The sequence below is a fragment of the Mesitornis unicolor genome, unplaced genomic scaffold (assembly GCF_000695765.1).
Source record: "Mesitornis unicolor isolate BGI_N332 unplaced genomic scaffold, ASM69576v1 scaffold54654, whole genome shotgun sequence".
NCBI classification, from domain to species: Eukaryota; Metazoa; Chordata; class Aves; order Mesitornithiformes; family Mesitornithidae; genus Mesitornis; species Mesitornis unicolor.
The window spans coordinates 1-11,988 of NW_010179120.1; the positions used below are offsets into that span (position 1 = coordinate 1).

General features: G+C 58.5%; 2 protein-coding genes across 2 annotated transcripts; both read left to right on the forward strand.

Moving 5' to 3' along the window:
• Positions 1-44: 44 nt before the first annotated feature.
• On the forward strand, positions 45-5,590 carry CNPPD1 (cyclin Pas1/PHO80 domain containing 1; the record flags this gene model as incomplete). Its single annotated transcript, XM_010182647.1, has 7 exons — positions 45-147; positions 2,696-2,777; positions 3,339-3,459; positions 3,553-3,681; positions 3,854-3,915; positions 4,134-4,251; positions 4,736-5,590. Coding segments are annotated over 7 exons (1,236 nt in total), but the record flags the coding sequence as incomplete, so codon positions are not given.
• A 1,695-nt stretch (positions 5,591-7,285) lies between these two features.
• SLC23A3 (solute carrier family 23, member 3) lies at positions 7,286-11,745 on the forward strand. Its single transcript, XM_010182646.1, has 12 exons — positions 7,286-7,393; positions 7,634-7,794; positions 8,315-8,409; positions 8,728-8,801; positions 9,098-9,279; positions 9,429-9,552; positions 9,913-10,060; positions 10,141-10,394; positions 10,562-10,667; positions 10,743-10,910; positions 11,113-11,208; positions 11,390-11,745. Exons 1-12 carry the CDS (start codon positions 7,286-7,288, stop codon positions 11,743-11,745), a joined length of 1,872 nt encoding a protein of 623 aa, XP_010180948.1.
• Positions 11,746-11,988: the final 243 nt, after the last annotated feature.

An 11,988-nucleotide genomic window follows, 5' to 3' on the forward strand; every position in this document is an offset into this window, starting at 1 on the left:
TCCCCTTGGTGAAGCCACGTTGACTGCCCCTTGTCTCCCTGCAGTTCCTGCCCCGGCACCAGCAACTGAGCGAGAGGGTGCGGAAACGGCTCTATTATGGCTGGGACAAAGACTGCAGCCTGGATAATCTCTCCAGTCCTGTGGCAGGTGGGTTTGCTGCATGTCCCCACATGGGAATGCTGAGTCAAGGGGGTTGGAAGTAGCCCAGGGGCTGAGCCCAACAAGTCACCCGCTCCTTCCCCAGTGCCAAACCCCACCCCTGCCCAGCCTTTCTCACTGTGTGCAGCACAGTGAGCAGGGTGCCAGAGCCTCATGACTCCCGCTCTGTTTTATTGCCTTGTCTGACCCACTGCCGCATTTTTGGTACCTTGCTGGTGTGCATATTCCTTTCGGTTGTTTGCAAATTCCTTGGTAGTGAAGGTTGTGTCCCTGTCCTTGATGAGAGGGGTCTTGGACAACTTTTTATGCTTGACAAGGTACTGGGGAAGCTTATTTAACTTCAGTTGTGGGCAGCCAGGGGAACAAGTTCTGCTGTGTTCTTGTCTGAATTGCATTCCTTTTTTCCTGTTAATTCAGCAATGTTTTGAGGGAACAGAAGAATGCAGCTGTGGTGAAGCTGAGGAGCTGGCACAGGTGACAGTGGAGGGGAGTGGTCAAGGCCAAGCAGTGACTTGCTGGAGGGCCTTCACAGCAGGGTCACGTTAGCAGTTCTGTTAGCTGTGTGCTCACACAGCTTGCAGGGGGCATTGAGCAAGTGGGGAAGCATGCTGGCATTCAGAACTCTTGCAGTAGTTTTGGGGAAACCAGTCTAAAGTCACCAAGAGGCTGCTTGTGACATACCTCAGTGAGGAGGAGGCTGCTGGGTATGTGGTGGTGGGGCAGGGCAGAGTCACAGGCTGCGTGAGGGAGGCATGTAGCTTTTTGCTGGGGCAGTTGTCGCAGCCAGGTGTGACGTGGGGCTGTTCACAGGACTCTGTCGGTGTTGAAAGTTCAAAGGGTGTATTCATGGAAGAAGACTGAGGGCTATTAACTTTAAAGACTGCCTTGCACCTAGGAAATGTCTCAGCTCCAGCAGCTGCTGGGAGGAGTGGTGCACAGAGGACATCTCTGCAGGCTTATCTGCTCATGCAGCCTTCCTTCACCAGCTGTTATCAGCTGCTGTCAGAAAACAGGACCTAGGGCTGTGGCGTCTGTGTTGGTACAGCTGTGCCGTTGCTGCATGGTGAGCTTGTGGCACTGCTTTTCAAACGAGATAGAGGCAGTTGTTGGGAGAGTCCGGGGTAGCAGGAGGAGCTGGAAAAAGTCTTTGATTTCAGGGGGCAGTTGCAGGAGGCAGCCTGGGACTGGCTGAGGAGAGAGGTTGAAAACTGCCTTTGTTCCTTCTGGAAAGGAAAAGCCGTATCTGACCTCAGCGTGCTGTGCCAGCGAGATGGGAACAGCGACCAGCTGCCCTCCATGCCTCCTAGGGCAGGGAATGCTGTCATGGATTAGATTTGTGGGCAAAAGAATTAGGTTTGATGTCAGGACAGAGCCTAGAGGGTGGCTCATGTACTTTTGATCCCTTGGGGCATTGCTGGTGGCTGGGGTGGTAGCATAAGGGTGGTCGAGCAGGACAGGGAGCAGCAGCAGTGTGAGAGCCTGGGAGCTGCCAGCGGGTGTCTGGAGCTGTGTCTGCCTGGCTGTGGTTCCCAGCAGTGCTGAATGACTGGGGGAGGCCCCACAGAGCAGTGTGTTCCTGAGCTTGGTGGCTGCTGTCGGGCAAATAATTCCTGTGGGACTGCAGCTGTTCTCTTAGTTGCTGGAGAGACATGGAAAGGAAGGGATGTAGAGAGAAGAGTTTGTGTGGTGATGCTTCCTGGGCGAGCTGGAAATGCAAGGCTGCTGGGATGAGCTCTGCTTTCAGCTCTGTTAGCCAAGGGCTCAGCAGTGAAATGGAGCTGGAGTTGCCTGTCAAACACTTCTTACCAAGCACCAGACTGTTGTGCTCTTCGGGATGCTTCCAGCTGGTCCTGTCATGTTGGGGAAGCAAGATGGGAGCTGCTGAAGCCATCTGCCAGCATCCATCAGTCTCTGGCCTTTTCAGCACTTGAATGCTGAGGCACATCTGTGGGTTGGGAGGGAAACAGGCTGAGATGGGGAGCTGCAGTTGTACTGTATTGCTGCTCCCCTGCCCTGTTAGAGCCTTCAGGCTCCTGCTCACGTGAATGCATTGCCCAGCATAATCTGGGGAGCACTGGGGCTGTGGTGGAGGGGAAGCTGGGTCAGTGCTGACGAGCTCTGGAGGAGGAAGAGGATTCTGATTGGAGGGGAGCAAAGGACAGGGAAGACCTGGTGTTGACATCAGGTCCTAGAAAGCCTCTAAAAGGGCTCAAGCAGCCCAAGGCGCTGCGGGGTGAGGGGAGGGTGTTAGCTGCTTTGTGCACCTGACGACTGGTGACTCCCCGTGACGCAGACGTGCTAATCTGGATCTGGCACTGCCGCTGGGCCTTGGATACTCACATCCTCTTCCTGCTTTGCTCTGGCTCTCCTGCCTATTTGTTTGTTCTTCCCTCGGCCCTGACTTCTGATAAGGCCTGTCCTACATTCATAGTTTGAGAGGTTGAGCAAACATAAGATTCAATGGGTTTGTGGGGGGAAGGGGGAGGGTGGACTGTGCCATATGGGGCTAAGCCCTATCATTGCTTTTCTGTCCTAGATATTGCTGTGGAGTTGCTGCAGAAAGTGGCTCCCAGCCCTATTCGCAGACTCCAGAAGAAATACGTGTCTCATGTATCTCGGTAAGAAGCAAAACCTTTCCCCTCATGTCCCATGTCAGAACTGGGAACTCTGGTCTCACCTATGACTCGCTGCTGTCCCCTAAGCCAGCGCTGGCTTTGTGCTTAGGCTTGATTAGTGTCAAAGAGGAGCTGGGGACAGATGGCAAGGCCAGCAGGCACAGTGGCTTCCTGACACAGCCAAGCCCACTTCAGATTGGCCCTGCTTTCTGGGGCACAGGGGTGCTCTTGTTACTGGGAATCTGTACTAGCTGGATCTGCAGCTCAGTGAGGAGCCAGGTCTGAACCCTAAGCCAAGCCCTTGCAGCGTGCCTGGCTGCAGGCAACTGACCTGCGAACAGGAGCCAGGGATTTCTGCTCTCCATCCTCCATCCCCTGTGCTTTCTCTCACTGCAGCTGAGCACAGCTGGTGCAGAGCTGGCAAGGCTGGGATGTATCTAGCTGTCTGTTTACTGTACCTCCCTGCTACCTACGTGGAGAGGGAAGAGCCAAGTTGTGCCATGGTGGCTGAGTTGTTTGTAACATGCAAATAACCTTTGGGCTGGCTCTTGCCTTGTTCCACAGGGAAGCTTGCATCTCGCCCTGCTCCATGATGCTGGCACTGGTTTACATTGAGAGACTCCGGCACCGGAACCCCGAATACCTCCAGCAGATCTCATCTTCAGACCTCTTCCTGATCTCCATGGTGAGCAGCGGGGGCTAGAGGAGGTCACTGGGTTGGAGGAAGATCTGTAGTGATGCGGGGCGTCTGACATCCTGTCCTTTGTGCTGCTTTTAGATGGTTGCAAGTAAGTACCTGTATGATGAGGGTGAGGAGGAGGAGGTGTTCAATGACGAGTGGGGAGCAGCAGGGAAGGTGGATGTCCAGACCATGAACACACTGGAGATGAACTTCCTGAGCGCCATTGTAAGTGGGGCTGTCACTTTGGCCAGCTATTTCACAGAGTGGGGCAAAGGAAGCATTAAGGGGAGTCTCGATTTCTGTTTCTCCCTCATGAACTCCCATGAAGGGGTAGAGAAGGATGTGTCTGGGAGCTGGGTGGCCTGCCCTAACTGTGCTTTCCCTGCTGTCCCCACAGGACTGGAGTCTCTACACAGACCCTCGGGAGCTGTTTGAAGTGCTGAGCTGGCTGGAAGGACGGTAGGTGTAGGGAGTGAGCTTTTCATCCACCCTGCAGCCCCTGCTCAGAGCGAGCACTGCTGCAGTGAGATAAGATGTTGGGGTAGCTGTGAGCCTTCGCTAGGCTCTGCAGCTCCCTTCCATAGACCTTCAGCAGGGTCTTCTCCAAGCCTGCCTGGGCTGAAGCTTTGATGGAGAAGGTCTGTGTCACATCCACCATCCCCTTTTTCTCCCTGCAGTGTGGCAGAAAAGCAGGGCATGTGGCGTGGCTGGTTCACCTACACGGATCTGTGTGTCCTCATGGAGCAGTCCATGTGGCAGCATGTGCTGGGTCAGTTCTACCAGCAAGTGGTAAAGGTAAGGGCATGGGGCAGCAGCTACCTGTAAAAATGTGGGGCCCAGCAGGCCATGGGTTGTGAGCAGGACCCCGTTTTCCACTGGGAGCAGCAGCTTGGTACATTCCCTGTTGAAAAGGGAAGCTGTCAGGAGCCAGAAGATGCTGATTTGCAGCTATGCTGCCTAAGGCACTGCAGCCTGGTGCTGGGTTAGCCTGTGCTCTGTGCTGGACCACAGCCCCACAAGTCGTGGTGCGGGGTCACGGTGGTGGCATGGAGGGAACTGGGTGCTGGCTGAGGATTAAACAGGAACTGTTGGGTTTTAGCTGGGGCATTTTGGTGTGTAGCATTTAGGCCCTGCTTTGAACCGACCGTGTACCACCCGCTGTCAGCAGCATGGCTGCCTGCTCCCCGGCATCCAGCCTTGGTGCTGGTGGTGCCGTTTGGTTGTGGTTGGCTGTGAGTTACTGCTGGCGGCCTGGACTAACCCATCGGCTTCTCTGCAGCTGGCCTGTCTCCTGGGCGTGGTGTACCTGACCGGCTTTGCTGCTGTCTTCGCCTCTGTCACCGTGATGCACCGCTCTGTGTGCATGAGGAGCGTCAGCCCTGCGGCCCCCTGGCCTGCGCTGTTCCCTGAGGAGAGCAGCTGCCTGCTGGACGTCCAGCCAGCGCCAGCCCCTGACCAGGCCAAGCCCAAGCTGCCCAATGTCTCTCAGGCCAGCAGCACCTCTTGCCTGGGGGAGAACGAGACGACTGAGGAGCCACGTCGTGGGGGTGTCACAGCGACTGCGCTCTACCTGTGGGGCAGTGTGATGACTGCACTGTCCTACCCGAAGGCGCCTGATCTAGCCCAGCACAGGAGCCCCCTGCAAAGCCCCTTTCAGAAAGTACCCACCGCCTGTGAGAGATCTAACCGTACCGCCCCCAGCCAGCCTGGCCCCGTCGGACTCGCCATGCTCCCGGCTCCTCTGGCGCTCCACTGCCATGCCTGCTCAGCCGCTGCCGGTCCCACGTGGGATGCAGCCCCTAACCGCAAGAACTGGCCGGACCCCCTGGGGCTGAGGCAGTGCTCCTTGCACACTGCCATGGATCTCAGTAGAATCAAGAGCTTCATTTTTCCCAGCTAGGAGCACGAGGCAGCAGCCCCTTTCCCCTTCCCTCCTAGTGTGGCACAATTCACTTCCTTGCACTTCTGGGACCCCTGATCCCTGGGGCTGTGCGGGGCTGGAGGCCCCTGCGTTACTTCCAAACCAGCATTTATGTCCCCCTGCCCAGGGCAGGGCTGTTGTTCACTTTGGGGGCTGCTGGGACAGGTTGGGGCAGAGTTAGCTTGCTGTTGGGTTGCTGGGGTGGGAACCTACTAGCTGCAGGATAGAAATGGGATGCCCTTGGGCCAAGGTGCTAGGGCAAGGGGGGTGCTGTACCTCTCCTACAGCGAGTGTGTGGCCCCTGGTGCTGGACAGAGGTGGTGTGTGGGATGTAGGATGCTGGGGCTGTGTGTACAGGGTGGAAGGGCTGGGGCAGTGACCCCAGCAGGAGGTTGGGGTTCTCTGAGGGGAGGTGAGATGCCTGAGAAAAGGGAGAGGAGGTAGAAAGAGGGGAGAGTGAGCAGCCTGAGCTGGCTGGCCATAGCAGTTCCCCTTAGAGGCTAAAGGGTCACACCAAGAGAAGACCCCGATGTGGCTGTGCCTCAGGGAAAGGTTGTGCCCTGCTGACCTTGGAGGTGGTGAGGTGTGATTAAGACTGATCTTCCTTATCCTGTGTGTGTGGGGGGTGCTTTGAAACTGGGGTGCTCTGTGACCCGTGGCTGCAAGCAAACGGTGCCTGACTGCTCCTCAGAGCAGGAAGATGGTACTTTTGCTGACCCACCCAGCTCATCGTGCCCCTTCTTTTTTACTGTGGATTTTACACCTGTTTTTCACTCTTTTGTAGATGCAAATCTCTTCCAATAAAAGTAGTTCTTGCTGTGCCCTTGCCTTGTCCTGCTGAGCCGCTCCATGCTGGCAGCATGCCCACTACAGAGCCCCATTGATACAGCTCTGCTTGCACTCTGAGCCAGGGTGCAAGGCAGATCCTAGGCACTGGCAAGTGAGCCCAGGAGCAGTGAGACCTGTGCTGCAGGGCTCAAGAGGGACCAGGCTTTCTGGTGACAAGGGACAGGAGAGACATGGGGTCTGGTGCCTGAGGATGGCAGGGGCAGCAGGAGGGAGGAGGTTCCCCATCCTTGGGAATGTGGGGAATGCATGGTCGCCACCGCTCTTTGCTCTCTGAAGTCCAGTTAATGAGCGAGCCCAAGCGACTAAGGTTTGGCAGGGTCACTGTTGTGGTTGCTGGCACAGTCACCTCTGCCCTGTGACAAAAACATGAACATTCTCTGCCTGTGCTCCCTTTGGGAGCCTTCCCAGTCAAGCGAGCAGCTCTTGTCCTTGGCATCCTTGTTTAGCAGTAGGATTCAGTACCCTCCTAGGAGCATGGGAAATGTGGTAGACCCCCATCAGAGCCCCTTGTGTGGGCACAGTGGGCTCAGTGCCCACAGAGGGGAGTGCAGGACCTGGGTGGGGGCTGCCCAGCTTTTAACAGGGTCCTCAGGGTGTGATGGTGAGGGAGGGCTGGGCCAGGAGAGCAGGGCAATGCTGTGCTGGGGAGGATCAAGCATGGGCTGGGCATGCTGGGGCTGGAGGATTCTCTTGGTGGGGATGCTCTAAACAGGAGAAGGAGGAGGTAGCTGTGCTATGGCCCAGCCAGTCCCTGCCCCGTGTACCACAAGAGGCAGGGATGGGACCTGGGCTGTGAGCAGTTGGCACTGTAGTGGTGTCCAGTGTCCTGGTCATGGGTGGCTGTCACCTGGTCCTTGTGGTGACAACCCAAGGTGACACCTGCATTCCTGGCTGCCGGAGCAGGTTACTCACCAACTCAAGTTAATGGCTAACCCTGGGGCAGCTCCTGCAGAAGGTGGAAGTTCAGCTGTGCACGGGCTGTGAGGAGCCCTTGGGGGGGTGGGAGCCTGCCCACCCCCTCTGCACTGTTCCCTAGGAGCAGTACAGGGAGGCAGCAGCATGAATGGGGGCCACTGCAGAGCGCCTGATGCTGAGAACCGCACACTTACATCCTGCTCCCTGGAGAAGATGTGCTCCTGGATGCTAAGCTGTTGCTTAGCCCTTCAGGTAGGGAGGGACCACAGTGAGCAGCCAGAAAGGTGTGGTGATGGGGAGAGGGTTGGGATCCTCAGGGGTGGCAGGGTGGGGGCCACATCCTGCCAGGCAGAAGGTGCCTGGGGCTCTGGCCAGAGTGTGCTGGGAGGGGAGCGGGCAGTGGACATGCATCCACTTAGGGAGGTCGGACATGAGGGGGCTGCAGCTTTGGGTGTTGCAGGTAGTCGTGACCATCCCCTCTCTCCCCCACAGCACCTGGCTGTGCAGGCCTCCTTGCTCTGCGTCTTCCACCTCCTCCTGCTGCCCTCTCTGCCTGAGGAGCCACCCCACGCCCAGGCCACCAGCGAGCTGCTGGCACGCAGCCTCTTTGCCTGCGGCATCTCCACGGTGCTGCAGACCACCCTGGGGAGCCGGTGAGCGAGGGGGATGCAAGGGATGCAGCCGTTGCCTGGAGGAGAGTGGCACCGTGGCAGGGCACGTCTCTGTCCCCTCCTAGGCTGGGGAGGACAGTCTTTGCTGGAGCTGGGAAGGGGCACAATGACAATCCCTTGCCCTGCATCTCTGCACGGCTGTCCCCTCTCTGTCATCACTACATCCTCCTCTCTCACACTTCCCTCTGGCAAAACTGCTGTGCTTTTCCCTAACTCCTTGCTGCCTTGCTCCAGCATCATCCACAGCTCTTCCAGACCATTCAGTGCCCATACTGTCCGTGCAGGGGCTGGGTGTGTGCTTTGGCAAAGTCCCTGATCTGTGTGCACATCCCACATGCTGCCATTTGGGATGTACTAGGGCACATTTAAGATATGAGGTGTCCTCCTGCAACATTGGGGTTCCCACCTCCTCCCATTCCTCACTCCTCCAGCAGCCAGGGCTTTGGGAGCAGCCCTGTCCCCACTTTCCTCCCTAATATGCCCTTGCTGTCCTTTTCTCCAGGCTGCCATTGATTCAGATCCCATCCTTCGAGTACCTGGTCCCTGCCATGGTGCTGAGCTCCCACCCGTCCCTCAGTGCCAGCACAGACAGGAACGGTGAGCACAGCCCTGGAGTCTGCATTGTGTGGGGCCCTGGCCAGAGGAACAGAGATGATGAGGTACCTGGGGTAGGGATGAGAGGTAGCAAGGGGTCCTGCCTGCTGGCCCTTCTAGTGATGGTGTGCAGCACCTTACACGCCCCTGAGCACGCCTGCAACGTATCTGATCACCTCCCCAGAGCCAGGGCTTACGGGAATGGGGATGCTGGCACACTGGCCCTTCTCCAGCCAACAGCCTCCATGCTGCGTGCTCTTGGTCCCAGCTCAAGGAGCACAGTGTCCGCACACATCACATCCTTCTGAAATTCCCTTCCAGGCACGGCTGTGAGCAGTGCGTGCCCTGCGCCGCACTGTGCTGTTGTGGGGAGCCGGGCTGCCTCACTGCGAGAGGTGGGTGCTTCTGTGCTGGGCTGCGGGACCCCAGTCACTACCTGCAACCCCCAGCCCCTTTACCAGCCCTCCTGGGGATTGCCATGAACAGGGGAGACCAAAGGGGATGTGCAAAGGCAAAGGGGGTCACGGTGCACATGGTTGCATGTGTTCTTCTGGGCTCAGGGTGAGCAGAGCAGAGTTGGAGCATGGCAAATGAGTGATGCTGCTGGGGCAGGTGGGAGAGCGACCAAGTGGGCGTGTGGGGCTGCTCACTGTGTATCCTGCCCCATGGGTCCTGTCCTCTCGTTCTGCAGGTCTCTGGAGCCGTGCTGGTCTCTGGGCTGATTCAGTTGGTGCTGGGAGTGTCTGGCGTGTGTGGGTGGGCAGCCCGGCGCTGTGGGCCCATGGTCCTGGCCCCCAGCCTCTCCATCATTGGGCTGTCTGCATACAAGGAGGCCGCTTTCTTCTGCTCCACTAACTGGGGGGTAGCACTGCTGTACGTGAGCCATGGGGCCATGCTGGTGTGCAGCCCCCTGGGCTTCCCTTCACCATGGGGAAAGGAATTGGGCAATCCTGCAGTGCTTGGCATGCATTTGGGGCCCCATTGCTGTGATGCTGTATGGTGACTTGTGCTCCTTGTCCTAGGCTCATGCTCCTTGCTGTCACCTTCTCCCAGCACCTGGGGTCCTGCCGCCTGCCTTTCTGTGCCTGGTCCCAGGCTCAGGGGAGCTCCACGGAGCCATCCGTCCCTACCTTCCGCACATTCTCGGTACTGTGGCTTGTCTGCCCCTGCTCCTGCTGCTGCACCCAGGCTTCTCTCGGAGCCTGGCTCTTTGGTGTGGGGGTAGGTGGGACCCAGTGGCCCTGGAGCAGAGCTGGGTGCTGGAAGCAGAGGCAGGCGAAAGTCCTGATGCAGCTCCTGGGGAGTGGGTGCTGCTGGGGGAGTGCAGGGGATGTGTGCTTATGCGTGTTGGAGTAGCAGAGCCTGGGGTGCTCCATATGGGGGTAAGGGAAGATGTGGTATGGTTCCCTAGGACAACACAAGGGTCTGTTTGTTTGGGGTACAGGAAGCAGGATGCCAGCCAGGGGAGAAGAATTCCCTGCTGCGACTCCCATTGCTGCCTTGCAGGTACTGCTCCCATTCGCTGGTGTCTGCATTGTCTGTGCCGTCCTCAGCCATCTCCACATCCCCTGGGAAACGCTGGACCCAGCCATGGCACAGCTGTCCTGGGCCAACAGCACCTTCCGTGCTCCTTGGCTCCGCATCCCCTATGCAGGTGAGGAGCAGCAGGGCTGGGTGCAGCCATCAGCCCTCAGCACAGGCCCCTGCCACCCATCCCCTCTCTCTCCGCTGCAGGTGAGTGGGGGTGGCCACTGCTCACCCCCCGCGCACTGGCAGTGGGCATTGCCATGGCCATCGGTTGCAGCATGAACTCAGTGGGCTGCTATGTGCTGTGCGGGAGGCTTCTGCGAGCCCCCCGGCTGTCCCCTTATGCCTGCAACCGAGGGCTGTGCACGGAAGGGCTGGGCAGCCTCCTGGCAGGGCTGCTGGGCACCCCAGGGGGCTCTGCTGCCAGCATCGCCAACGCCTGCACCACCAGCCTCACACAGGTACACCAGGGGTGGGGGCAGAAAGGCTGACGGGGGATGGGGAGGCAATGGTTGTGGGCACCTGTCGCAGCCAGGCTGTCACTAAGCCAGCTGGTCTGTATGGCATTATGGGGGGACAGACTGGGGGGTGCCTCTCCCCATCCTCACTTCTCCATCCTTTCCACCAGGCTGGCTCTCGCGTCTCGGTGCAAATAAGCGCGCTGGTGTGCGTGGTGTTGGGCTTGTCCCCAAGGCTGGTAGGGCTCCTCACCCGCATCCCCCTGGCTCTTCACGGTGAGTGCCCTGCCCTTCCCCTGCACTGAGGTGCTCGTAGCCTGTGCAGCACTGCCTGACTCCTGTCCCTCACAGGTGGAGTGCTCTGCATCACCTACGCCGTGGCTGTGGGCACAGGGATCTCCTACTTTCAGTACGCAGACATCGACTCAGGGAGGAACACCTTCATCGTCGGCTTCGCCATGTTCATGGCACTGCTGGTGCCGTGGTGGCTTGGTGCGGCTCCAGCTCACTTGGCCACAGGTAGCAGGGATGTTCCCTGGGCAAGGCAAAGCCTTAGGTCTCACGGCATGGTGACCACACATCTTGGATGTCCTGGGAGCCTGGAGCAGCTCATAGAAGCAGGCAGCTCCCTTTCCAACCTTTGGATCTGCTGTGGCAGCTCCTGCCCCTTCCTTGCCGTTGGGCTGGGATGTCCTGGGTGACTCTGGCACTGTCCCTGCAGGCTGGGTGCCCCTGGACCTCCTCTTCCTCTCCCTGCTCATGGTGCCTGTTTTCTTGACTGGCTTCTTGTCCTTTTTCCTGGAGAACACAGTCTCAGGTGAGGGGATGGTGCAGCACGTCTGCATGAGCCCCTGCTCTGAGGGCTGGATCTGGCCATTGGACTGTCCCCAAACCACCATCTCTGCCTCCAGGCAGCCCTGCTGGGGGTCCTGGGGCTGGCATGGGCTGGGAGGGTGCAGCTGCAGGAAGGTCCTCCCATTTCACTGCCCTGGTTGCAGGAACCCTGGAGGAGCGAGGGCTGCTCTCTGACTTGGTGCTGCAGAAACCTGGGGCAGGCTATCACCACCCTCATGGAGAGACGGGCGAAGCCAGCCAGGTGTATGGGCTCCCTGCCTGGCTGAGGAGGCTGCTGCCATGCTTGTGCAAAGCCTTCCCCTGCTGCTTCCTCTGCCCGGGGAGCGAGGAAGAGGAGGAGAAGGAAGAGGAAGAAGATGAAGACAGCCATGTCCCCGAGGAGGGCACTGCTGCCCCAGGGGAAGGGACACACCTGCTCTCCAAACCCAGCTCAGGGGAGTCACAGCTGGCCAGGAGGCCAAGTGAGACAGAGGTGCCTGCGTGGCACACTGTGGCCTGACCCTGCGGTACGGGGACACCTCGTGGGTGACCAGGGCTGTGCCCCCAAGGCAGCTTGCGAGCTACTTTGCTGATCACTTCCAAAGCCCGCATGGACTGGAGGGACTTGCTTCCACACTCTCAGCATGAACCTCATTTCCCTGTGTGGGAGTGAGCTATAAAAACCTTCAACCACTTTTGCCCTTTCCAAGGGTTTCCTTTCCAGCCAGGGTTTGCCTGTGAGATGCCTGCTGCCCCTCCCCTA

Coding starts and splice junctions, on each gene's coding strand:
- SLC23A3 (XM_010182646.1), top strand. CDS start 7,286: ATGAATGGGGGCCACTGCAGAGCGCCTGATGCTGAGAACCGCACACTT. Junction 8,802..9,097: donor GGGCTGCCTCACTGCGAGAG/GTGGGTGCTTCT, acceptor CTCGTTCTGCAG/GTCTCTGGAGCCGTGCTGGT. Junction 10,395..10,561: donor GCACCACCAGCCTCACACAG/GTACACCAGGGG, acceptor CCTTTCCACCAG/GCTGGCTCTCGCGTCTCGGT.